The following is a 24,144-nucleotide window of genomic DNA, read 5'->3' as shown; positions in this document are numbered from 1 at the left end:
CCTCCACATATTCTGAGAACCATCCCCATATATTCAGGGGTACTGCTCCGGACCTGGCATCATTGTGCTTTCTTGGAGGTTATGAGAACTGGAGGTCTGGTTCTGCCTGGAGCCTAAGAATCTTTGGCTGTATCTCTGGAAGGATCTCTGAAAGGAGGCTCCTCCTCAGAATTGCTGAAAGTGCCTGGAGCCATGAAAATTACATCACCAGAGCCTCTCGAGGTTTGCAGTCTGCTGTCAGGTAGAGATTTTAGCCAATGATCTGCCATGCAGGTCATGAGATCATCCAGCCCATTTTCTGAAAATTTGTCTCTTGAAAGGAAGTCTGCCGAGGGTAGCCTTAGAGGCAGAAGCTCCCACCCATTGCCTAATCCAGAGCATTCTGCGGGATGAGATTGAATAAACCAAAACTTTGCTCATGACTGATTATTTTCTATAGAGCAACTGCTATATACACTTCTCCCTCCATATCCATGGTGGTTAGGTGCAGAGCCGGACCGCAAAGTGTGAAAAACTGCAATAACTTCTTGGCCGGCTCTGACACACTCCCACCTCCCTCCCGTGCTTTAAATACAAACTCTCATGCAAACAAACCATCCCGGACCTTACCTGGTGGTCTAGCGGGCTTTCGGGACAGGAGCAATCTTCCTACACTCCTGCCCCGTGCAGATCACTCATAGGAAATGGCTGTGGGGAGTTCCTGTCGTAGTCTCGAGAGACTATGGGAGCTCAGGCAACCATTTCCTATGAGTGATCTGCACGGGGCAGGAGCGTAGGAAGATCACTCCTGCCCCGAAAACCTGCTAGACCACCAGGTAAGGCTTAAAAATAGCCCAAAAAATTAAACTCAGCTCCTCCCCACCCCCAAAAAAAAAAAAAATTGCGAATAACCGAATCCATGGATGCTAAAACCGTGGATTCAGAGGGAGAAGTATAATCCATTCCAGCTAATAGGAGCTGGGGAAAAGGCTCATCCTCCGTCAACTCAAGACTCCACAACATGGAATGACAGGCCCGTGTCACAAAAGGTAGCTAGCTGCTTTGATTCCCAAGGCCAACTCTTTGAATTGTCTTAAGAATCACATTCAATCTGTGATCCTGCATATCCTTTATACCACACCTCCCTCACTTGGTAGGGACATGCGCTACCAAGGAATCTGCCTTGGGCTAAATGAACAGCTGCTGACACACTTATGTCATCAGATACAGTCTAGACATTGTCTTGGCTACATTAAGGGACCCTTCAGGAGAATCCCAATGCTTTGTGACCAATATATTGATATCTGGATGCCAAGGAAACAAAGAAGACTGGGCTCTCACTCCAGAGCAGGGAACAGAGGGGACCTATTGACAGCCCAAGTTTAACTCCCATAGAGAATCAGTGATAAGCTCTAACAAAGCCAAGGGGCTGAATAGCCAGCGGACGGTAGGGTCATCCCCTTGATCGAGGGCCATCACTGTATCTAGTATACATGCACCTGCCTGCAACCCAGCATCTCCCAACAGGGAGAGCTCGCTCTGTGACAGTAAGGGCATAGCAATAGACCCATCCTCCTATGAATCTCCCTTGGAAAGGCTCACCAGATCCTGGCCAGCCTCTGAAACTAAGGCAGACGCGCCCTGGGAGCCCCAGCCCCTTCATGCATCTCATGGTGCACTGCCAGAAGCCCCTTAGGGATTTTGGCCCCCTAGAAAGACTTCCCACATTAAATAGACAAATTCCGGAGAAAACGCCATATTAGACAGCATGAAATCTTTTACACGACTTCAGCTTGCGTCTCTTGGGCTCCAGGGCCTCCATACCCCTGCGTTTAGGATAACGACCATTCCGGGGCTGTTGAAGGGATTTGCTTTCAACCAGTGGACCTCTCTGACCATTTTTCAGCCCTAAAGAGCAAAGGGGGGCTAAGTTGACTGCTCCAAACCCCCTTCACATGCTGCATGGCACATGGTGCAAGGGTGCTCTTCGGGCACCCATCCTGTGCAAACCTGGCATGAATTAGGAGTAATGGAGCCCAAGGACTCCATACCTGCCAATTTTGAGGCAAAATGAGGTGATTTGAAGCTTCTGGAGAACTTAAAAAAAGGGAAATCCAAGATGGCCACTGTGGTAGAGTTTTGGTGCTAAAAACAGCTCCAAAACCCTTTAAACTATAATAAAAAAAACAAACCCCTGTGATATACGAATTTTAGAGGTGGGGAAACCTAAGAGAAAGGGCAGAAACCTAAAAAAAAAAAACCCCAGGAAACCCCCCTCCCTCCATTTTCCTCTTAGGCTTTAATAGCCTTACTTACTGTGACCTGTGCTAGAAATGTGTTGCAGCCTGCCTCAGCTCCAAAGGTAGCTGGATCTGGGAGAAGAAATCACTGCCTCAAACAGACCACTCCTCCAGTGGTGAATCTACAGGCTGCCATTCGGATTGGTGTCTGACAGCCTCAAACTCCCAAGGACCCGAAAGAGAGGAGGCAAAACACAGCCAGCATCCTGCGATACCCCACTGAGCCACCTACCTTCAGCCTGTGCTGCCATTTGGACTGGTGTCCGACAGCCTCGAACCCCCAAGGACTTGAAAGAGGGGAGGCAAAATGCAGCCAGCATCCTGCAAGACCTCACTGAGCCACCTACCTTCAGCCTGTGCTGAAGATCCTGTGATGCAGTAGGTGAGCAGTGCTACAAAGGGACCGGACCACAAGCTCCATGTTTTCTGCAGGCTGGCCAACAGGTACCACAGAGGGACTGGCCTATCAGTTGCAGACCCCAGTCTGCTTCTCCTCCACACAGGCAGAGATGGATTCTTGACTAGGGGAGCGCTTATCAACAAATTTAGTCAAAATACTGTGAAAAAGACCAAAAAATAAAGAAATATACAGAGCAGATCAGAAAGACTCGTTCCAGCTCATGTTCAGAAGGAAAAACTGAAGGGGGCAGCAGAGCTCTCTAGTGAAGGAGAAGGGATTCAAAAGCTGGAGTGGATTCCTTCTGCATGACTCATGAACACTGGAATATTACCTGTCCGTTCAGACTGACTCACCTATTGCACTAGAAAAATCATATGGTAAAGATTCAGGATTTATCTAAGAATGGCGGATGAATGGGACAGAGACAATGTAGACGAGGACTTATCTAAGTTTATGAGAGCGTAGGATAAAATAGAGATCAATAGTATGGATGGGCAGACTGGATAGGCCATATTGTCTTTATGTGCCATTATTTTCTATATTTCTAAGTCAAATTCATGTCTCCATAGATACCTTCTCCAAATGGCAAACACTCTGACCCTATCTCTTCCATTCCTGACACAACCTGTCCATTATCCTTCCTACCTTCCACCCTACCTAAATGCTCACCATTTAGCATTTCTGGTGCCATCCAATAGGGGTTCCCCACAACAGTGTAGCGTTTCTTCCGGACACTTTTTCGTAGGGTGCATTTCTGTCCTGGAAGCCTGTGTGGTGTGGGCTTAGGTTTCTCCTCCACAATCAACCGAGACAGCCCAAAATCTGCAACAATCACTGTTCCATCCTAGGGAGCAAGGACAGAGGTAGACCATCAAAACTACACATTGAGTGCTTGGCCTTCATATGCACTCAAGAGAGCAGCCCAGAAAAGAGCCATTCCTGTTTACTAGCTTACCAGTCTAATCAGACAGTTATGTGAATTCAGGTCTCTGTGAATAATGGACATGCAGTGCAAATAAGCCTGAAAATAAAACAAACCAGAAAAAAGAATGGTATCAGAGAAATAGATTATGATTAAAAGTCCCACTCAAGTTCTGCCCAGTTTCCTACTAAATCTCCACTTGAACTGAAGTTTTACCTTCATTTCTATACAACACCACATTCTGTGTGGTTCCTATATTTTTAAATTGCCTGAAGTATCTCTACTCAGGAACTATTCACACATTCTCCACCCTTCACTGCGATCATAGCATGACTGATCATTCTAGAGCATAACATTGGAAAACAAACACCTTCCTGAGCATTATGAATACTTCTGAGCTAACAAAGTATCACATCTCTCCTCTAGAGTCTTGATCTTAGGGCTACTGGCTGTACCTGCTGTACACTGTGTTGAATGGATCTCTTCATAAAGGCAGTTAATAAATAAATAGTGTAGACCCCACATTTCATTGGCAATCTTTCTGTACCACTTCTACTTTAAATATATAATATATCTCTTTTCTTGGGTGGGGGGAGGAGATTCTTCAGAAAAATTTCCCAGTAAAAAAAGAAAAAGTGAAAACTAAGCTGCTACATATATTCTCTAGCGATAGTCAACTTTGACCCCACATGACAAACTATCCTTTCTTGGATTAAGGTAATTTTCAAAAGATTCATATGCCCTCTGTCTCCTTCCCCTTCAAAACCTGGTTGGGTGAGGACAGGAAGAAGGGGATGTCATACAGCCGCTTACATCAGTGACATCAAGGTACGGAGAGGTAACTTTAGTAGTAAAGGTGGGAACTGCTAATGACAGGCATTAACTCACCATTCCTGAAGCAATGTCTTTGGCAAAGTGAACTTTCTGTTGCCAAGGAACAGGTTCCTGAAAAGAGGAGATCATCATTAGCTGAAGCCTGAAAGAGAACAGGATACCAGCAAAAGCAGCTCAAGCTCATTTCATAATATTTAACTGTGGGGGAGATGAGAAACGGGACAATTCATACCACAGCAATGGGGAGAGGGTGGCAATTCACAATTCAGGATTAGATGAGAAGGGCTTGACTCATCTTATAGTTTTAGAGGAAAGGGAATAAAAGAGCCGAAGATATAGCTTAGACTCACCTCACAAGATGGGAGGAGTGGTGGTGGAGAAGCTCAGACTCACCTCACTGCGCAGTACATCTTTCAGTGTCCCTCCCTCTATGTATTCTGTCAACAGATTCAGTTTCTTCTCCTTGTATAAAACACCAATGAACCTAAGCACATTGGCATGATCCAGGTTGCGCAAGACCTTCACCTGCAAGGGGGGGGGGGGGCAGGATAACAGACAGGGATCGATCACTCCTTTTATTCAGTCCAGAAATTTTATTTTTTTTTATATTATCTTTATTAGCAATTGCAAAGGGAACATACAACCAGGATCACAACAAGCAGAACAAACAGATCAGGCATAGATACCAACTCTAGAAACCCATGACAGCAAAGGAGCCACAAAACAGGAACCCAATGGTCGGATGCCCAACACAATTGACATTTTGTTTTGGAAGTACAAAACCCCCCAAGCAGACACTCACAAACCTCAAGCACTCGGCCTCAAACCACAACAAGCAGACAGCAAACACTCCACAGTCATACCCCCCAAACCACCAAACACCCAAATACACATACACTCACATGCACAAGTGCTACCTGCTTCTAACAAATTAGCTACTTGGTACCGGATTCTGAAGAATGCAATGGACCTGGGATCTATTGATCGATTGGCTTCCCGGTGGCAATCGGAGCTTGGCACTACCCTGGATCATAGGGCATATTTAGATCTTTTTGCCACTGTGCACTTCTTGGGGGGTTCCACAGATTTTCAGGAAATGCAATTTAAAATTCTGCATCGGGCTTATATTTCTAGGGCCCAGGGGGCTCGCATGGGCCTCTGGGAGGGAGCCGTTTGTATTAAATGTAATCATTTTTTGGGTACCCTCACGCACCATTTTTTGGAATGCCCTTCTTCGGCCTTATGGCTGAGAGTTCTTCCATTTATGGAACGCATTCTTCAGCGAGCTGTGCCCTGGTCTTATGATTTCCTGCTGTTGGGTGACCAACGAGATTTGATTGAGGGAGGGCTTACGCTCCCCCAACGCAGGGTCCTTTACATGGCTGTCTTGGTGGTCAAAAAGCTCCTGTTGCAGCATTGGGTGGATGACTCGGTGGCCTCATTTCCACAATGGCTTACTCGCTTCGCTGAGGTGGGGCGGTATGAGCTTCGCCGCGTTTCTAGAGTTGAGACTCTGGCCCTCCGCGGCTATCACGATTTATGGAAGCGGGCGTTAACTGTCTGTTCTAGCTCGGAGCCGGAGGACTCGGACCCCCTTCCGTGATTATTACTTTTGGTGGGGCTGGTGCTTGATCTTTTCTTTTGTTTTCTCACCGGGAGGTAGTCCAGAAATTACCAATTTGAAGGGGTATCTGCTCCAGGCCTGCAACTTCAGTTGACCACAATAAAACAATAAGCCCTCATTAAATCATTTCTGATGTAACTTTGCCACCCAAAGCACTGAATCACATGTATTCAGCTGCAAGCAAAATAAAATGTTTGGGGATTATAAAATGACTCAACTTTATCCTTGCAGGATTAAGTTTAAAATATGTTCAGAAAATCTTTTAGGGCCTCATGAATGCTTAGGATGATTTGAAGAAGGTTGCCCATACAGTGATTCTTCCCCATACTGAGTTCTGTAGTTGTCTTTATAATGCCTGGGAAGATGATAGGTCAAGAGTAATTATTGCAAAATACAGTGACCATGGTGGTTTTGAAAAGTGAAAATTGGGACAAAACCACCCCATTTTCTGATTACTATATTAGCTGCCTAAAAAGATCTGGATACTGTTTTTTTAAATCCTTCTGTTCTTAGTCTGAAGTACCTTCAGAACGTTTGTGGTTAAATATATTCCAACAAGAGCTCTTTATTCAGTCTGGCTATCCCTTCTACTAAGGAATTGAAATAGTTTAAAATTGGATGCCATGACATCCCTGGAACTGAAACCTGCACAAATTGAAGTCTGCAGCAGGGTTTGCGCAACAGGAGTGCACACAAGAATCAGGTCATGCCCCTTAAGATGACTCCAGGGACAATATCCCCTATATTATGAGTATTTTTGCACCTTTTCTTGTGGAATTCTAATCTGAAGGCAGAGAGAAGATTGAGAATAAAATATTTCTCTCTCCTTTTATTCTTACCCACTGGGGGCAGTGCCCATCCTACCCTCCATTCTTCTATCCTCACCCAAGATGCCTTCTTCCCATTCCAATCTCTACCTACTTCACTCATATTCTCTGTTGTCCTCCTTGTCAAGTTTGCTGCATAAAACTGCAGTTGTTCATGACCTTATCTACACTACCCACCCACAGTGTCTCTGCATCAGAGACAAGCTGTGCTCTGGCGAGGAGCCTGTTTTCCAATATTCCCCCCTCTGGTTAATCTGTGTTCTCTGTACGCAATTCCAAAGGGGTGGAAGAGTTGCGCTTCTTGCAGCCAACTCATTACAACTAACTGATTTACTCCCACTCTTCCTTATACCAAGCTTCTGCTTCTATGACTCCAGCTTTTTGAACCATTTCACCTACTTTTCATCTATTTTCTACTTGCCTATGATACTGTTCTCTGGGACTCTTGCTTATTCCTTCACTGTGGCTGGCAGTACATGAATCTGCTTATCCTTAATGATATTAACTGCTATTATGATAGACCTTGACCTTAAGATAGATGTTCTCTCTCCCTCCTCTCAGATTTCGACTTACAACGGCACATTCAATTCTCCGGAGACAAGCAGGGGAGATGTAGTCACACTTGTTGGTGAAGTCCTAGACTGATCCTGTGCAGGGAGCTGTAGAAAAAAAGATCGCTAAAAATCTATGATGGCTGCTGTCAAAAAAATTCATGCCAAAATCGCGATATTTTTCACATTTTCCAAATCTAAAAATGATGATTTTAGAATTTTTCAAGAGGGAAAACACAGGGGGAACCATCAAGAAATAGTCAAAACCTCACTTTTCAAACCTCTCCCATTTCCTCTAACAGGCTGTCAGCCTGTGTACTCACTGTGACCTGACAGGATCTGTGCTGTAGCCTGTTTACAGCTCTTTCACAGTAGCTGGATGAGAAAACTCACTGTCACAATAATGGGAATGGTTCTGTAAAGCTGATCGTCAGGCTGTCAGTCAGAGACCTATGTCTGACTACACCTCCACTCTGCAGACTAACGGATGTATACTGGGAAGGATGGAGGCGCAATGACACAGCTGACACCCTGCGAGACACCACCAAGCCTCCTAAGGGCACCTAAGAGCATGCGCTTGATCCCTGCTTAACAGTAGGTGAGACCACATCAGGACGGCCCTGAGCTCCAGAGAAAACTATGTAGGCTGGCTAATAGGTACCCAGAGGGATCAGCCTGTCAGCTACAGGCCAAAATCTATGAATTCTCAAGCAAACAGAGCTTAAAAATCGCTCCAAGCACCAAATTACCCGAAAAGGAACAAAATTACATCAAATTCAAAATAATAAAATGGGGAGGGCAGAACAAACACTCCTGCAGAAGGAAAGAACTGTAGGTGGAGCTAGAGAACCCAGTGAAGTACAGCAGAGGCAGAGTGAAAAATCTGGGGTAGATTCCTTCTGCAGCAGCATGCAGCTATAGGGAAATAACTACTGTCTAGAATGTCTTACTTATTGCACTGGAAATATTTTTATCATATCTCTCCTCTGTTGTTTTTCTTCCAAAGTATATATATTAAGGTCTTTAAATCTGTCCCCAAATACTTCATGACAAAAATCACTGACCATTTTAGCATTTGTCTTTTGGACTGACTCCATTCTGATCTCAAAACTCTTTTAAACCCAGATATGCTAATCACTATTGCTACATGTTCCTAGAGAAAAAGCCCATGCTTGAAGCACAACGCTGTCGGTTTGAGCACGTTGGTTTTATGCACAGATCTTTTGTTTTAATCCACAAGTTAATTTTTAGGACCAGTAGGGACCCTGAAGAAGACAATTGTGTCGAAACACGAACCGTGTAGGGTCCATATGTTTCTAGAAGTTCCAGCCCTAGATGTATTTGTGTGGATTAACTATTTGCCCTAATAAAGCCATCAACTTGGACATAGACTTTCCACAAGTTCTTTGGTTTCTCTGCTAGTAAGATAGAAATAGGGGAAGCCACGCTGTTCCTGGGATTGATAGCATGGAATCTTGCTGCTCTTCAGGATTCTGCCAGGTACCTGTGACCTGAATTGGCCACTGCTAAAGTAGAATACTGGACTAGATGGACCTTCTGTCTGTCCCAGTATGGCAGGCCTCCTCTGGTTGACTCTGACACGTTCCACCTCCCAGATTTTAGATTCAAACAATTTTATTGATGCAAACATCATCAAATACAGCAAATACAACATCAAAGCACATCAATAATGCATCAACTATTATAATATAATATACATAATAAAAGACAAATTCCAATTTCAATAAACCCCCACTATATCTATATGTGTTTGAACCTTTACCATACCTCTTCACTCCCACCCCTCCCCACCCTATAGTACTCTCTACCCAATGATACTCTCTTCATGTAACTAAATAAAAGCCCAATTAAGAGATCCAACTTAAAATCGCACTACGGCCCTTAGGATATAAGTCTTGCAAATAAGAACCCCAGATTTGTATAAATACATCTTTCGCTTTCTTATAATTCCAGCATCTCTAGCTTCCCAAATAGCCAGCTGATGTAATTGGTTTCGCCAATGCCAAAACCTCGGAGGATTGTAATATACATTTTCTAGCCAAGAGACTCATTTTCCTACACAACGCCCTATTTCCTTTAGGTAAATGTCCAACAGCCTCTGGCAAATCCAAAATAAATAAAGAAGGCTCCCAGACTTTAAAAAAACCTACCTTTTTAAAGTCCTGATGGTCCAGGGGTGAACCAGGGCAGGAGCGATCTTCCTACACTCCTGCCTCATGCAGAGCCAGTATCTGAATGGTTGCTGCAAAATCTCATGGTCCCGGCCCACCACTAGATCACCAGGGTTTAGGGGAGGGAGTGGGGCTGGGTGCAAAGCCTGGCAGGGCACTTGAATATAAACCCTCCTTGCACCCCCACCCACCCCCCGTTTTATATTTGAGTCAACCTTTTTTCTCCTTTTTTGGGGGGAAAAAAGGTCACCTTGGTTTATATTCGAGTATATATGGTAAGCTGCCTAGATGGTTTGACTGATTGGTGGGATAGAAAAATGTAGTAAACTTGAAACTTTTCCAAAAATGAGTATCGGGCAATGTTCGGACTTGAGCTGACTAGAACTATACTGTTTAATTTCCGACTATAAGGTCTATTGCTCTATATCCTCGACCTATCACGCTCCACTGCAACTGTCCCTGATGCCTTCAATCATGCCGTTGTCACATTCTTCATCAAGAAACCCTCACCAGGCCCCACATGTCTCTCCAACTATCGCCCCCATCTCCCTCCTCTCCTTCTTATCCCAGTTACTTGAACGTGCTGTTCAGCACCGTTGCCTAAACTTCCTCTCATCCCATGATATTCTGGATCTGCTTCAATCAGGCTTTTGCCCACTGCATTCCATGGAATCTGCTCTTACTAAAGTTTCCAATGACCTGTTCTTGGCCAGATCCAAAGGCCTCTATTCTATCCTTCTCGATCTATCTGCCGCCTTTGATACTGTTATTCATCGCCAACTCCTTAATACTCTGCTCTTATTGGGATTCTAGGGTTCTGCCCTCTCCTAGTTTTCTTCCTCCCATCGCACCTTCAGTGTATGCAATGGTGGTTCTGCCTCCACAGCCTTCCCACTATCAATTAGTGTACCTCAAAGCTCTGTCCTGGAACCGCTCCTTTTCTCAATCTACACTTGCTCACTTGGAGCGCTGATCTCTTCCCACGGATTCCAGTATCACCTCTATGCTGACAACTCCCAGATCTACCTCTCTGCGCCAAATATATCTACTGAAACCCAGACCAAAGTCTCAACCTGCCTGTCTGACATTGCCGCTTGGATGTCTCACACTATCTAAAATTGAGCTGCTTATCTTCCTGCCTAAACCCACCTCTCTGCTTCCCTCGTTCTCCGTCTCTGTTGACACTCTCATCCTTCCTGTTTTGAATGCTCATAATCTCAGGGTCATCTTTGATTCTTCTCTCTGCTTCATCGCCCAGATACAATATATCGCTAAAACCTGCCGCTTCGTCCTCTATATTACCAAAATCCGCCCCTTCTCTGAGCACACTACCAAAACATTTATCCACACCCTCATCACTTCGCGCTTAGACTACTGCACCTTGCTACTCTTAGGCCTTCCGCTTAGCCATCTCGCTTTCCTCCAATCTATCCAGAATTTGGCTGCATGACTCATATTACGGGAGAGCCACTTTACTCACATTTCTCCTCTCCTAAAGTCACTTCATTGGCTTCCCATCCGTTTCCGAATACAATTCAAACTCCTCTTACTGACCTACAAATGCTCTCACTCAGCTGCCCCTCACTATCTTACTTCACTTATCTCCCCCTAGTAAGTCCCTCCTTTCTGTGCCCTTCTCTTCGGCTGCCAACTCCAGACGCCATCCCTTCTGCCTTGCTGCGCCATATGCTTGGAACAATCTGCCCAAATCCCTAAGGCGGGTTCCGTCTCTGGCAGTGTTAAAGGCCCAGTTAAAAGCCCACCTCTTTGAGAGTGCTTTCGACTCCTAACTCCTCTCATCTTGAGTTTTGCATCCCCAACCCTTTATGTCATGTCTGTCTGTCTAAGTTAGATTGTAAGCTCTTCCGAGCAGGGACTGTCTTATAAATGTCAAAATGTACAGTGCTGCGTACGCCTTTCAGTGCTATATAAGTGATGATTAGTAGTAGTAGTAGTATTCTTAGCTTATATCTGTCTGAAAGTACAGTCGCCAGAATTGCTCACAGTACTGTAAATGGGGTCTTACCAGAGACTTCTACAGTGGAACTGTTACCTCCTTTTTCCTACTGGCCATTCCTCTTCCTATGACCCCAAGCATCCTTCTGGATTTTGCCTTTTCTACCTGTTTGGCACCTTAAGATCAAATATGATCATGCCCCACTATGTCCCACTCTTCTTTTGTACACAAGTACTTCACTCCCTTTACTGTACTGTTCCATCTAGTTTTTGTTGAGCCCAAATGCATGACTGCATTTTTTACATGAAACTGTAGCTGCCAAATTTTAGACCATTCTTCAAATATTGACAGATTCCCCCCTCAGGCTATCCATGAATCAGGAATGTATACACTATGGAAGATTTTGGTATCATACACAAAAAGGAAACCTTACTATACAGCCCTTCTGTAATACTACGCACATGAACATTGAAGAGAGCTAGACCAAGGACTAATCCCTATGGCACGTCACTGGTAATAACTAGGGCTGTACATAGACTGAAATGTTTAATCGCACAATTAATCGCATGATCCAAATGTAAAAGAGTTGAAATAAATATTGCATGTAGAGCCCAACTGAGAATAAAATCCGGTGGTATTATTTTTTATAAATCATATCACCTCCCCAGGCACTATCTCCTCCCTTCTCTCTCCCTTGCTCTCCATGGGTGCCATCTCCTTATTTCCCTCTTCCTCCCCTCCATGAGAACCCATTTTCTGCCTTTCTTCCCCTCTACCTCTTTAGAGAATACTCGCCCCCAACACCCCTCCTTCATAATAAGCATCTTTTTCTCTGGGCATCTTTACATAGACCGGCAGCTTCCTCTCCCCTGCTCACTTCTCTTCTCTGCTCCTTGTGGCCCATGGAACTTGCCTTGACAGCTGCTGCACTGAAAACAGGCTGCTTCCTGCCAGGTCTGAAGTCTATCTCTCTAAAGTGTTGGAAACAGACCTCTCCACGCCTCCTATCAAGTACTCTCTCTTCCAGATCTCAGCTTCCTCAACCAATCCCAAGGTTAGATACTACACAGACTGCCCAAGGCTTCTGTCCCTACCCTCATGTCCCAGGGTCAGATCACAGTCACCCCACCTCAAAGCTCAGAGCATGGTTCATGGCTCTGTAGGTCTGTGCTTCTGTTCCTCACAGTTGGACATACCTCCGTCAGAAAGGTTTTCTGGGTTTCCTCATCACAACGGATCAATTCCTTCATTACCATCACTTTGCCACTCGCTTTGTGAGTCACCTGTTCAAACAGAAAATGTTAGAGAGGGTCCTTCTGAGCAGCAGCAAGAGAAGATACTAGGCATGCTGCTAGTTTCAAACCTTGATCGCTTGTCCAAAGAATCCTTTGCCTAGCACCTCTCCGTGGATAAGATCACAAGGCCGAAATATCTGCTGGGAGTAGCTGGAAGAGCAGCGTAGCGACTCAGAGCGACTAATATCCCGACTAAATAAGGGCTGTTCCTTTGTGGAGGAGGGTCCAGATGATTTACTAATGCTGTTACTACGTCTGCAGCATTAAAGAGGGAGAGAAGGACAAATTTATAGCACCACGTCCTCTTCTAACAAAAAGGGGATCAACAGAGACATGCAGAGAGATAGTGCAGGACCTCAGAGAACACTTGGTGGAAGAGGTAGTTCAGTAGTGCTGGCTTTAGAGGGAGGGAATACTATACCTGAGGGAACGTCTTCGTAATGTTCCATCCTGAGAATCACTTGCTTTCTGGCTAGGAGAGGAGATTTTCAGTACTGGACGCACAGGATCATGTTCTATCAGCAGATGCAGGGTCTGGCTCGTCTGACCAATCAGATCCTCTACCTGAGAATAAAGGGCAGGGCATAAGACCGACTCTCAGAGACTAGAGAATGACATGGGGACACATTTTTCCCTGTCCCTGCGAGTTCTTTTCCTGTCCCTACCCCATTCCTTCAGGCTCCATCCTCATCTGCACAAGCCTCAAACACTTTAAAATTATAAGTGTTTTGAGGCTTGTGCAGTTAAGGCTGAACTTACAGGAATGGGGCAGGGACAGCGACACAACTCGCAGGGACGGGACGGGGAAAAATTTGATCCCCGTGTCATTCTCTATCAGAGAAAAGAGAAAACCAAACACCAGGGCATCTAAGAACACTCCTTCCCTAAAAAAAAAGATATTTCTGCCTCCCAAACTGTACAAACATTAATGTAAAGTACATTCTGAAAAACAAGAAGCAACATTTTGGAAGAAACTCAAGAGTTGCTTGGAAACCAAGGAAGCAAAACAGCAAGGGAAAAAAGAAGGGCTCACCTTGAATTAACTCATCACCATTCATAGTCAATTTGATCCTGATAAGGAAGAATGAACTCAATTATCCACTCTGTTGGCCAGCGAATGAACCTTCAGTTATTAAGTTTTTGATAGGGGTAAGGTTTTTTGGGGGGTTTTCCCTACATAGCTGGTGCCCGCTGCAGAACAACAGTTTGACATCTTGAGAGGAGACTGTATTGTTAAGAGATATCAGAGTTCAAGGGGGGAAGGGAGGTTTCAGTTGTATGTGGATTCATTTGTATGATGTGCTTCCTTATTTACTTTGCCTGTTATTATGAAACTTTAATAAAAATTGAAAGTTAATTATAAGAACACAACTCTCTGACATCTACATTTGCTTCGCTATTCCACTAGTTTGAGGTTGGAGATGGGGGGGATGTTCAGAGATTTCCACACAGCAGCATTATACTACTGATTGAGGAAATGGGAGGTGTAGGGGGATGGGATGTCACTACTTTATGGGGAAAAATTTTTGATGACTGACTATGTGTCGTCAAAAATGATTTACACTAAAAATTGAAAGTTTAAAAAAAAAGGGCCCATGGTTTAGCATTACTCCTATTAAAATAAACTGAGAGTTCAGCAAGATGGTAAATGAGATACAGCGCAAAACACAGGGGAAACAAATCCACAAAAGATAGAATGATCAATACAAGTGGAATTGTCCAATAAAGATAAGGTGCAACAAATAAAGATGTCTTTCAAACCGTCTGGACAATCAGGTTATTCTTTATTCTTCCAATAATACTCGACCCGACATGTACATGTTTCGGCCCTACGGCCTGCGTCAGGAGTCTATAGATAATGTATAGAATTATATAAACGCATATAGAGACATATGAACACTATAATAATATAATATACGTTAATGAAAATATAAACAACATTCAAACAACAAAAAATATATTAAAAACATATTAGGGAAATATTTAGAATAGAAACAACAATTTACATATAAAAATCTCAAGGATCAATGTAACCAAGCATATATTTAATCAACCAAACATAAATCATAAAATATGAATATAAATATATAAATAACTAATTCATTATAAGTTCATCATATAAATATCATATAGATTCAAAATTGACCATAGCAACACATAAAATAAAAACAGCACATAAAATTAAAATCAAACTTGATCTAGATGTCACGGCAAAGCAATTTAAACATTTCATATGTTAATAATTGATAAGATAATTAAAAGATAATTAATACTAATTAAGTACATATAATGGTTGTTAATTAAAAAAATTATTAAAAATGTATATAAAATCAATATATTATCACAAGGAGATTAAAAGTAACCAATGTATAATCCCTAAAAACCAATGTGTAGTAATTTATTTAACAAAAAACATATAAAACCAATCAATGTGTCTAACCACTGTACAATCAATAACCACACAATAATAAAATGTATATTTAAATGCTAAAAACAAGATATAATATATAATTTAAAATATAACTTATAATTTAAATATATTTTTCTAAAATATATTTTATAAAATTATAGGACCAATGTCCCTCAGTTTTCACTTCTTACTTTTATGTATACTTTTTATGCCAGTATTTTAGTGACGGCGGCTTAGCTTCAGTTTTCACTTCTTACTTTTATGTATACTTTTTGTGCTAGTGTTCAAGCGCCGGTGGTTTTGAAACACGTCCTTTTGACAAACGTCTTTCTTCTTTTTGATTTACAGTTTTAATTTTTAGTGTCTATCAATGTGTGACACCTTAGCCTCATATTAGTTGGGCAAACGTTCTTTCTTTTTATCTACAGCTTTCTTTTTATCTACAGCTTCAATTTTTAGTGTCTATCGATTTGTGACACTTCAGTTTCACATTAGTGTCCTCTTTAATAGGTTTACCATTTCTATTTTAGATTAATACAGTTTTCTTGAGTGGTCCATACTAGAGGTTATTTACACTCAAAGATCTCCAAGGTACTGCAGTGCTCTTATATCTCATTTATTTTACTCAGTAGGTTTGGTTGTTTTTCATATTCTTTTTCCAATTAGGTTTAATTCCAAGTATACTGAGGGACATTGGTCCTATAATTTTATAAAATATATTTTAGAAAAATATATTTAAATTATAAGTTATATTTTAAATTATATATTATATCTTGTTTTTAGCATTTAAATATACATTTTATTATTGTGTGGTTATTGATTGTACAGTGGTTAGACACATTGATTGGTTTTATATGTTTTTTGTTAAATAAATTACTACACATTGGTTTTTAGGGATTATACATTGGTTACTTTTAATCTCCTTGTGATAATATATTGATTTTATATACATTTTTAATAATTTTTTTAATTAACAACCATTATATGTACTTAATTAGTATTAATTATCTTTTAATTATCTTATCAATTATTAACATATGAAATGTTTAAATTGCTTTGCCGTGACATCTAGATCAAGTTTGATTTTAATTTTATGTGCTGTTTTTATTTTATGTGTTGCTATGGTCAATTTTGAATCTATATGATATTTATATGATGAACTTATAATGAATTAGTTATTTATATATTTATATTCATATTTTATGATTTATGTTTGGTTGATTAAATATATGCTTGGTTACATTGATCCTTGAGATTTTTATATGTAAATTGTTGTTTCTATTCTAAATATTTCCCTAATATGTTTTTAATATATTTTTTGTTGTTTGAATGTTGTTTATATTTTCATTAACGTATATTATATTATTATAGTGTTCATATGTCTCTATATGCGTTTATATAATTCTATACATTATCTATAGACTCCTGACGCAGGCCGTAGGGCCGAAACATGTACATGTCGGGTCGAGTATTATTGGAAGAATAAAGAATAACCTGATTGTCCAGACGGTTTGAAAGACATCTTTATTTGTTGCACCTTATCTTTATTGGACAATTCCACTTGTATTGATCATCAAATGAGATACAGCCCCATTAATCCAACATAAATAGAACTGAGCTACCTTAATTGGAAAGCACTTATGGTGCCTTGTAAATGTCTTCAAACCCATATTCACATTCTGCTGTCTTAAAAATGCAATTTAAAAATAAATTAAAGTAGGAGTTTGTTCTTTCACACACCTACACACCATTCTCTACACTTTCAATCCGAAGTAACTGCATAATTTATTGCACCCTCTCTCATAACACTGAAAATTAGCTCCATTTCCAAAAATTGCCTTACCAAAGCCCATATAAGTTAAAATCATTCCCACCTGATCCAACCACAGTATTTATGTGATTTGAATACTCCTGAATGAGAATCAAGCCAATTCAGTTATTTGAGGTGACTATGAAACAACAGTTTAAACCTGCTGAACATGGGGCTGCTGAATAACTCCAGGTTAAAATTATTTAGAAGCTACAAACAGGGGAAGGCTATACGACAATTTCACCGTTATATGTTTGCATATCCCTTTTGAGGCATTATCAGGTCTCTCATTATAAAGTGGAAAACATTGTCTTATCAATCATGGATTAAGGAAAGGTTGCTGTGAGACATGATTATTTAAAAAAGACTATAGAGATGGGAAAAAGGTTCAACAATTTCAAGATTAGTCCACAAATGGAGGGTGGCAAGAAAGAGGACATTTCTTCACCCATGACTTATGATGCATTTTTAGGGGATACTGAATGCATGTGGAGGGAAACTTTTATAGTCTCATTACACCAAAGTAAAAATCTTTTGTTCCAGACTGTCACAGACGAGGCACAGTGAGATTAACCTTTTAACAGTACAAATATCCTAACCACAAGCAAAGGCAACTATGGAGTGACTCGGCAATAAGGAATCAAAAGTCCCTGAGGAGCCAATTCAAAGTCTAGATCTGAATCCAATAGAAAATTATCTATGGCAAAATTTGAAGACTACAAGAATGGGCAAAAATAGCACCCTCCTGCTATGCAGAGTTGGTAAATGCTTATCCAAACAACTCTTAGCTGTTACTGCTGCAAAATGAGATTCTACCAAGTAGAGTATGGTTGTGTATATCAAACAAATTCCTATTTTATTATATTCTGAATTACATTTTTTAAGACAGCAGAATGTGAAAAAGTTGATAATTTTTGCAAGGCACCATAACATGAAAAATTAGGGAAAGGAGTGTAGGAATGCACTGGGAGAAGATCCCATATAGCAGTGGTTCTTATTTTCTACGCTCCGACACCCACCTCCTCCAGAGGCAATGAACAGACGGGGGCTCCATTTATCTCCAGGATCCGATCTCCTGGATGAATAATATTCCGAACGTCAGGGCTGATGTGTGGTCGACAAACTCTGTAAAGAGTAATTACAATTTAATAGGTAGGGAGAAAAACTTTCTTTTAAGAGGAAAAAAAAAAGGTAACTATAAGTGAGCCAACTTATCAAGTTTGCTCAAACATTTGATTAGGTTCGATTGTCCTTGAGGTTTTGTTGTTTGCAAATAAATCCTGATAAATTTTGCCTTGAATTAGGAGCTGAAGCACTACGCCAAAAGGAAGTAGCAGTAGCAATGTGTTTCACCAAAGGTCCCTCTGACCTTGACTCAGGTACAATAAAATGTTTTAGTCCACAAAATTTGTCCTCATGAGGAAAACTGATGTGTTCCATCCTCCTTAGGAGGCAAATCCAGCTTTGCTAAATATATCAAACCCAAGACAGCTTTGTGTTGCTGTAGTAAACCTCCCCCTCCAATATTTAACTACTTCCTGGCGTCGGGAGTGTGTCAGGATGCTACACACTCCCGTCACTACACAGCCCCTGTTCTATGTGTGAAGACATTTGAACCAAACCAAAAGCTACAGTACCCTCACCCCCAGTTCAATATCTCTGTGAGATAGGTTTCTGCCACTGATCCAAACTGTTCTTTTCTGGAACTAAACTGATTTGTTTAATTAAAATATTTTTTTTTCTTTTCTGTTAATATTTATTAGTAACCCATCAAAAGCATCTTACAAGATACATCCAAATTGAATCCCATCCGAACAGAAATGTTGAAAAATTAAAACAATGGTCAAAACCCAATTTTTGGGGTGAAACTTTCTGCAAGCCTTAGGCTCCTGCCTAGAGACAGAAGTCAGAACTTCAGAAATTATGATTGAACAAACGATGCTAGTATGTTTGGTCTCTTGTCTATTATACTATGGCATTCTTTTTCTTAATTTTCCCCCCATTTGTATATACATTGCCTTGATTTATTTGTTAAAGGCAATTCAGCAAATTTTAACAAACAAATAATAGAAGTTAAGCCCATTACTCTATCTTTTTCATTTTCAGCTCTAAAAAACACCAGTGTCAACATTCACAATATTATTTAGAAATCACAAACTTAAAAACTTAAGATATCTCCCCCACTACCTCCTATCTTGACCTTGCAACAACAGCTCTATACCAAGCAAGGTAGACATTTCTCAAATGCACAAAAATACATATAAAAACATAGGCAGCACTTATAAGCTTGAACATTCCCTCCCTCCCTCCCACTTACCTCCACCTCCTCTTAAAAACCTCAGAACAAAAACAAAAATTATCCTAATATTGTTAAGTAAACCAACTATTGCCCAGCCACTCTGATCATTATAGGTATTAGTATACACTGCTTTCCAGATAATGCTCCTTTTCCCCTCCATCTATGTGGAGTATTTAATGTTTCACTTACCTAAGGGTTTATACTTACCTGGGAGTTTTGATCATCCAGCCTCAATGGCGTCTTCAGAAGGATAGAAGAGAAGAAGTCTTAAACAAGTCTTAACAACAGACTTGCTTTCATAGATGGACACCATCTCTACTTGGCAGCCCTTGAAAAATTATCCAGTGGTCCAGGAAACCCAAGTGCTCTCAATGACACTATCTGCGCAACCATGCATGCATCACCAGAATGCAATATTCTCTGCCTTTACCTTTACCCGTTACAGAAAATACTGACAACATCACCTGTGCACTTATCTGTTTCATCTATAGCTGTGAAGTTGAAACACCTCTGGTGGAAATTTTTCAATCCTCAGTAGATCACTTTCTTTTGAAATTAAACATACATGTATATGGTTGGGCAACGATAGTTTTAGAAGTTAGTTCACCTTTTTTCATTATCATCAGTTGTGTGCATTTATAAAACGCAAAGAGAGGGATGAATTGGAGCTGTCTGAGACACTGTTAGAGCGGGCTTTGAGATGGGCACAGGAAGAGGAGGCATTAGTAAATTATATCAAGCTTTATTATCACAACAAAACCCAGTGCTCTTTTGTGTAGCCAGGTGGGAACATTTTTTTAGGCTATCATCTACTTCTAGTTGGACCCAGATTTTCTCCCATCTGTTGAGGGTGTCTATTTCCGCAATCATTGATAGAGAATGGTTTTAAGATTTTTATCATTGGTATCTTACACCCTCACGATTGCATAAAATGCTCCCTCAGACTACTGATTTATGTTGGAGGCTTTGTTTTGTTAAGGGGACTTTTTTCCAAATTTGGTGGAAGTGTCCGAAGGCGAAACTTTTTTAGATTAAAATTGTGGAATGTTTGAATTCTGTACTGGAGGCTTTATATCCCTTGTCTGCTGCTTTGTGTCTGCTTAATCAGCATCTACCTGGGATGTCGAAATCAGCACATTGCTTTGCGGCCCATTTATTTGTGGCGGCTAAATTGTCTTTGGCTCACTGGTGGAAGCAGGCATCTTTGGACATTGTCATAATCAAGTTGGATTATTTATGTTTAATGTCTAAGTTGACTGTATTTCGTCAGGGGCGCTTTGTTGATTATCATAAATGTTGGGATTTATTTTATTTCTTGGCGAATTTGGATGATGTTTAGTTCCTGGTTTTTCTTTAATATGTTTCTGTTTCCTTTTGGGGTGGGGTTTGGTTTTGTTATCTCTCCCAGGGGCTAACGGGGGATGGGTGGGATGGTTGTTTTGCTTATAGCTTTTGGATTTTATCCTGGTAAGTTATAGGATGTTGGGGGGATTAAGTGCTTGTTTTTTCATGTTTTTTTATATGGTTTTGTGCATTTCTCAATAAAATAAAAAAAAAAAAAAAATGTTAGTTCACCTCACCTACAAAGAGAAAAATCAAATCTATCCAACCTTGGAAATTGATTGGTCATGTTAGTGTATTTCTAGAGTACACAAATGCCAAGGATTAAACATAAAGATTGATTTTCCTGAAATGAAGATACTACGTTTGGAAGAAAGGACATACAGTATTTATTTAATGAATATTCCTGCTTCTGCAAACTGGAGAAAGAATCTGTGCATGTAAAAATTAATAACTAAAAATTCTCTTGGAAGAATCTTTTATGTAGTTGGTTTCTAATCTCAATCTGTCAAAGGACAGAAGACCCAGCACTAGAGAATGACAAGGGGACAAATTTTCCCCATCCCCACGAGCTCTGTTGCTGTCCCATTCCTGCAAGTTCTGTCTTCATCTGCACAAGCCTGGAACACTTTAAAACATAATGCTGACCCAAAACCACTATCTTATAGTGTACCATGCTAGAACTCCAAGGGTAAATTACACACATAGCTCTAACATTTTAGTGACCAGTGATAGAACAGAGATCCAAGGACTTTATGTGCTCCCAAAGCCATGAGACCTAATTGACAGCACAATCATTGATTCTAGTACCTGCATCCAGCTCCAAGACTGAGGCTCCACTGGCACAGAAGCAACCAGATGTAAAATTAAACTTAATACTCCCTGAACTTGAAGGAAAACTTATGACAGTGAAAATTCTCTCACCTAGGAAGTGTAGGCCTCGACAGGAAACTAGCCTGCCCTAAGAGAGATTGACCACATACCTAAAACTGTAAGAATTGTAGTACTTGGGCTGCAATCTCTTCAGTGTCTTAAAAAAAAGCACTGGCTCAAAACAACCAGATGTCCCAAAACAAACGCGTTCCAAATTCTTCAGTGAATTAAAAAGGTGTAACAAATAAAACTCTTGGAGAACGCTTTGTGAGTGGCTGACCAAGCCCACAAGGTATATGCTGGGCAACCAAAAGGAAATGAGGGGCTCAAAAGAAACAAGTAAAAGAGCCTCAAGTTGCAAGGTCATTAAGAATTGCCCCAACTGTAAGGCCATTATTACTGATCAAGGTCTCAATTTTGACATAATAGGATTATATTCTGGTTCTCCAGACAATTCTGGAAGTTTTGATACTCAGTATAAAAAGAATATGTCTAAGATGTATGCATGTATGGCTGACACTAAGACAAGATGACAGTAGCCATAGGCAGAGAGGCAGCCACCTGTGCATTCAAAAAGTGTGAAGCACCAAGGCATCCTTGTAACCTCAGACACAGGTTCTTCAAAGCAGTTGTAAAGAGAGAAAGAGGGCTTGAAAGTACCAGAAGAAAAACTACACAGGAAGAAGGAAGGGATCTAGAAAGGAGCTCAAGAAAGGCTGATGCAGAGATAGAACAAAGCTATTCAAATAAGAACATCAGAACAAAGGCTGACAAAGGCAATGTAATACTAGAGGTGGATGAAGCAGAGAGAAGATCAAGAAACACAAGATAACATGATAAATGAAGGACAGGTTAAGTCAACTGAAGAGGAAGAAAATACAGGAGAAAGATCCAGAGATGGAGTCCATATGGGTCCAGCAAAAAAAACTCATTACTATCAGACTTATAAGCCCTCATTCAAATGACACTTAGAGAGCAGCTGAAGGCTTGTGTGTTTCAACAGGTATATATAATGATAGTTCATCTTGACTCTGCAAGTCTGAATAATAGACGTACTGTCGAAAAGAAAAATCATCATAACATGAATGCAAGTCAAGTACAGTAGTACCTTGGATTACGAGCATAATCCGTTCCAGGAGCATGCTCATAATCCAAAATGCTCGTTTATCAAAGCGAGTTTCCCCATAGGAAATAATGGAAACTCGCTTTGATGCATTCCCCCCCACGAGAACTGGCATTGCTCCCCCCCCGAAAACCCCCTGCAATCCGGCACCCCCCCCCGACGCGATTGGGCACCCCCCTGCCACGATCCGGCACCCCCCCGCCACGATCCGGCACCCCCCCCCCGACGCTTCTTACCCTCATCTGGGCACCAGCATGTCCTGTGCTTGGTGCTGGTGCCCGAAGATCGGCCTCCTCTTCTGCTAGGCCTTGAGCATGCTGAGATGCTCAAGGCCTAGCAGAAGAGGAGGCCTATCTTCGGGCACAGGCACCAAGCACAGGACATGCCGGTGCCCAGATGAGGGTAAGAAGCGTCGGGGGGGTTCCCGATTGCATCAGGGGGGGGTGCAGGATCGGGGGGGGGAGGGTGCTCGGTTTCAGAGACACCGATTTTGCAAATGTTTTGCTCGTCTTGCAAAACACTCGCAAACCGGTGCACTCGTAAACCGAGGTACCACTGTATTTCCACTGGAGCTGTGACCCCTCTTCAGTGAAGACCCAACCACTTCCCTTGCCATGCAACATTTTTGCCTCCTATTTACTCACTCTGTGACCTGGACTCCGGTGGTGCTGTTGGAAGTGGCACCCTCCACAGATAATGAGAAACCTCTCTTGCCATTATTAGCAGCAGGCACAGAGACCATGGTTAGTGTGTATGGAAGCTGCTCATGAACAGAGCTAGTGGAGAGTTGATCAAACATTGGCGCCAAAACAAGCAGGTTGTGGCATTTTGCGCTAAAAAGAAAAAGAACATTGTCTGACAGCTGGCCCTGGAAATAATGAAACATAAGAATAGCCATGCTGGGGTCAGACCAATGGTTCATCTAGCCCAGTATCCTGCATCCACAGTGGCCAATTCAGGTCACAAGTATCTGGCAGAAATCCAAATAGCAACATCCCATGCTACCGATCCCAGGGCAAGAAGTGGTTTCACCCATATATGTCTCAATAGTAGACTATACTTTTCCTCCAGAAATATGTCCAAGCCTTTTTTAAACCTATATATGCTAACTGCTGTTACCGCATCCTCAGGCATTGAGTTCCAGAGCTTAACTATTCATTGAGTGAAAAAAAAACCCATTTCCTCCTATTTTTTTTATTTGCATTTATAATATACATATTTCACACAAATGAAATACAAAGAAATAATAGTCTGCATCTATGAGAAGCAGCTGCAGAAATATTCTAAATAAAGATATACTCATTGCAATTTGAACCCCACACCCATCCTCAACCCTTGCTCCTCCTATTTGTTTTAAAGGTATTTCCATGCAACTTCATTGAGAATCCCCTAGTCTTTATAATTTTT

The 24,144-nt window shown here is 41.4% G+C and overlaps 1 protein-coding gene across 1 annotated transcript in view; it reads right to left on the bottom strand.

Moving 5' to 3' along the window:
* The window catches only part of LIMK2 (LIM domain kinase 2), a 58,848-nt gene that overhangs the window by 13,868 nt on the left and 20,836 nt on the right, over positions 1–24,144 (bottom strand). Inside the window, exons 5-13 of the mRNA XM_033955647.1 lie at positions 23,382–23,570; positions 18,121–18,226; positions 13,303–13,445; positions 12,950–13,136; positions 12,783–12,869; positions 4,829–4,960; positions 4,490–4,546; positions 3,635–3,700; positions 3,349–3,523 (exon numbers count right to left, since the gene is read on the bottom strand). Coding sequence (XP_033811538.1) covers positions 3,349–3,523; positions 3,635–3,700; positions 4,490–4,546; positions 4,829–4,960; positions 12,783–12,869; positions 12,950–13,136; positions 13,303–13,445; positions 18,121–18,226; positions 23,382–23,570 — 1,142 coding nt within the window. The remainder of the gene's footprint in view (positions 1–3,348; positions 3,524–3,634; positions 3,701–4,489; positions 4,547–4,828; positions 4,961–12,782; positions 12,870–12,949; positions 13,137–13,302; positions 13,446–18,120; positions 18,227–23,381; positions 23,571–24,144) is intronic.

Source organism: Geotrypetes seraphini, chromosome 8, assembly GCF_902459505.1.
Source record: "Geotrypetes seraphini chromosome 8, aGeoSer1.1, whole genome shotgun sequence".
Taxonomy (NCBI): Eukaryota; Metazoa; Chordata; class Amphibia; order Gymnophiona; family Dermophiidae; genus Geotrypetes; species Geotrypetes seraphini.
This window is presented reverse-complemented; position numbering and strand designations above follow the sequence as displayed.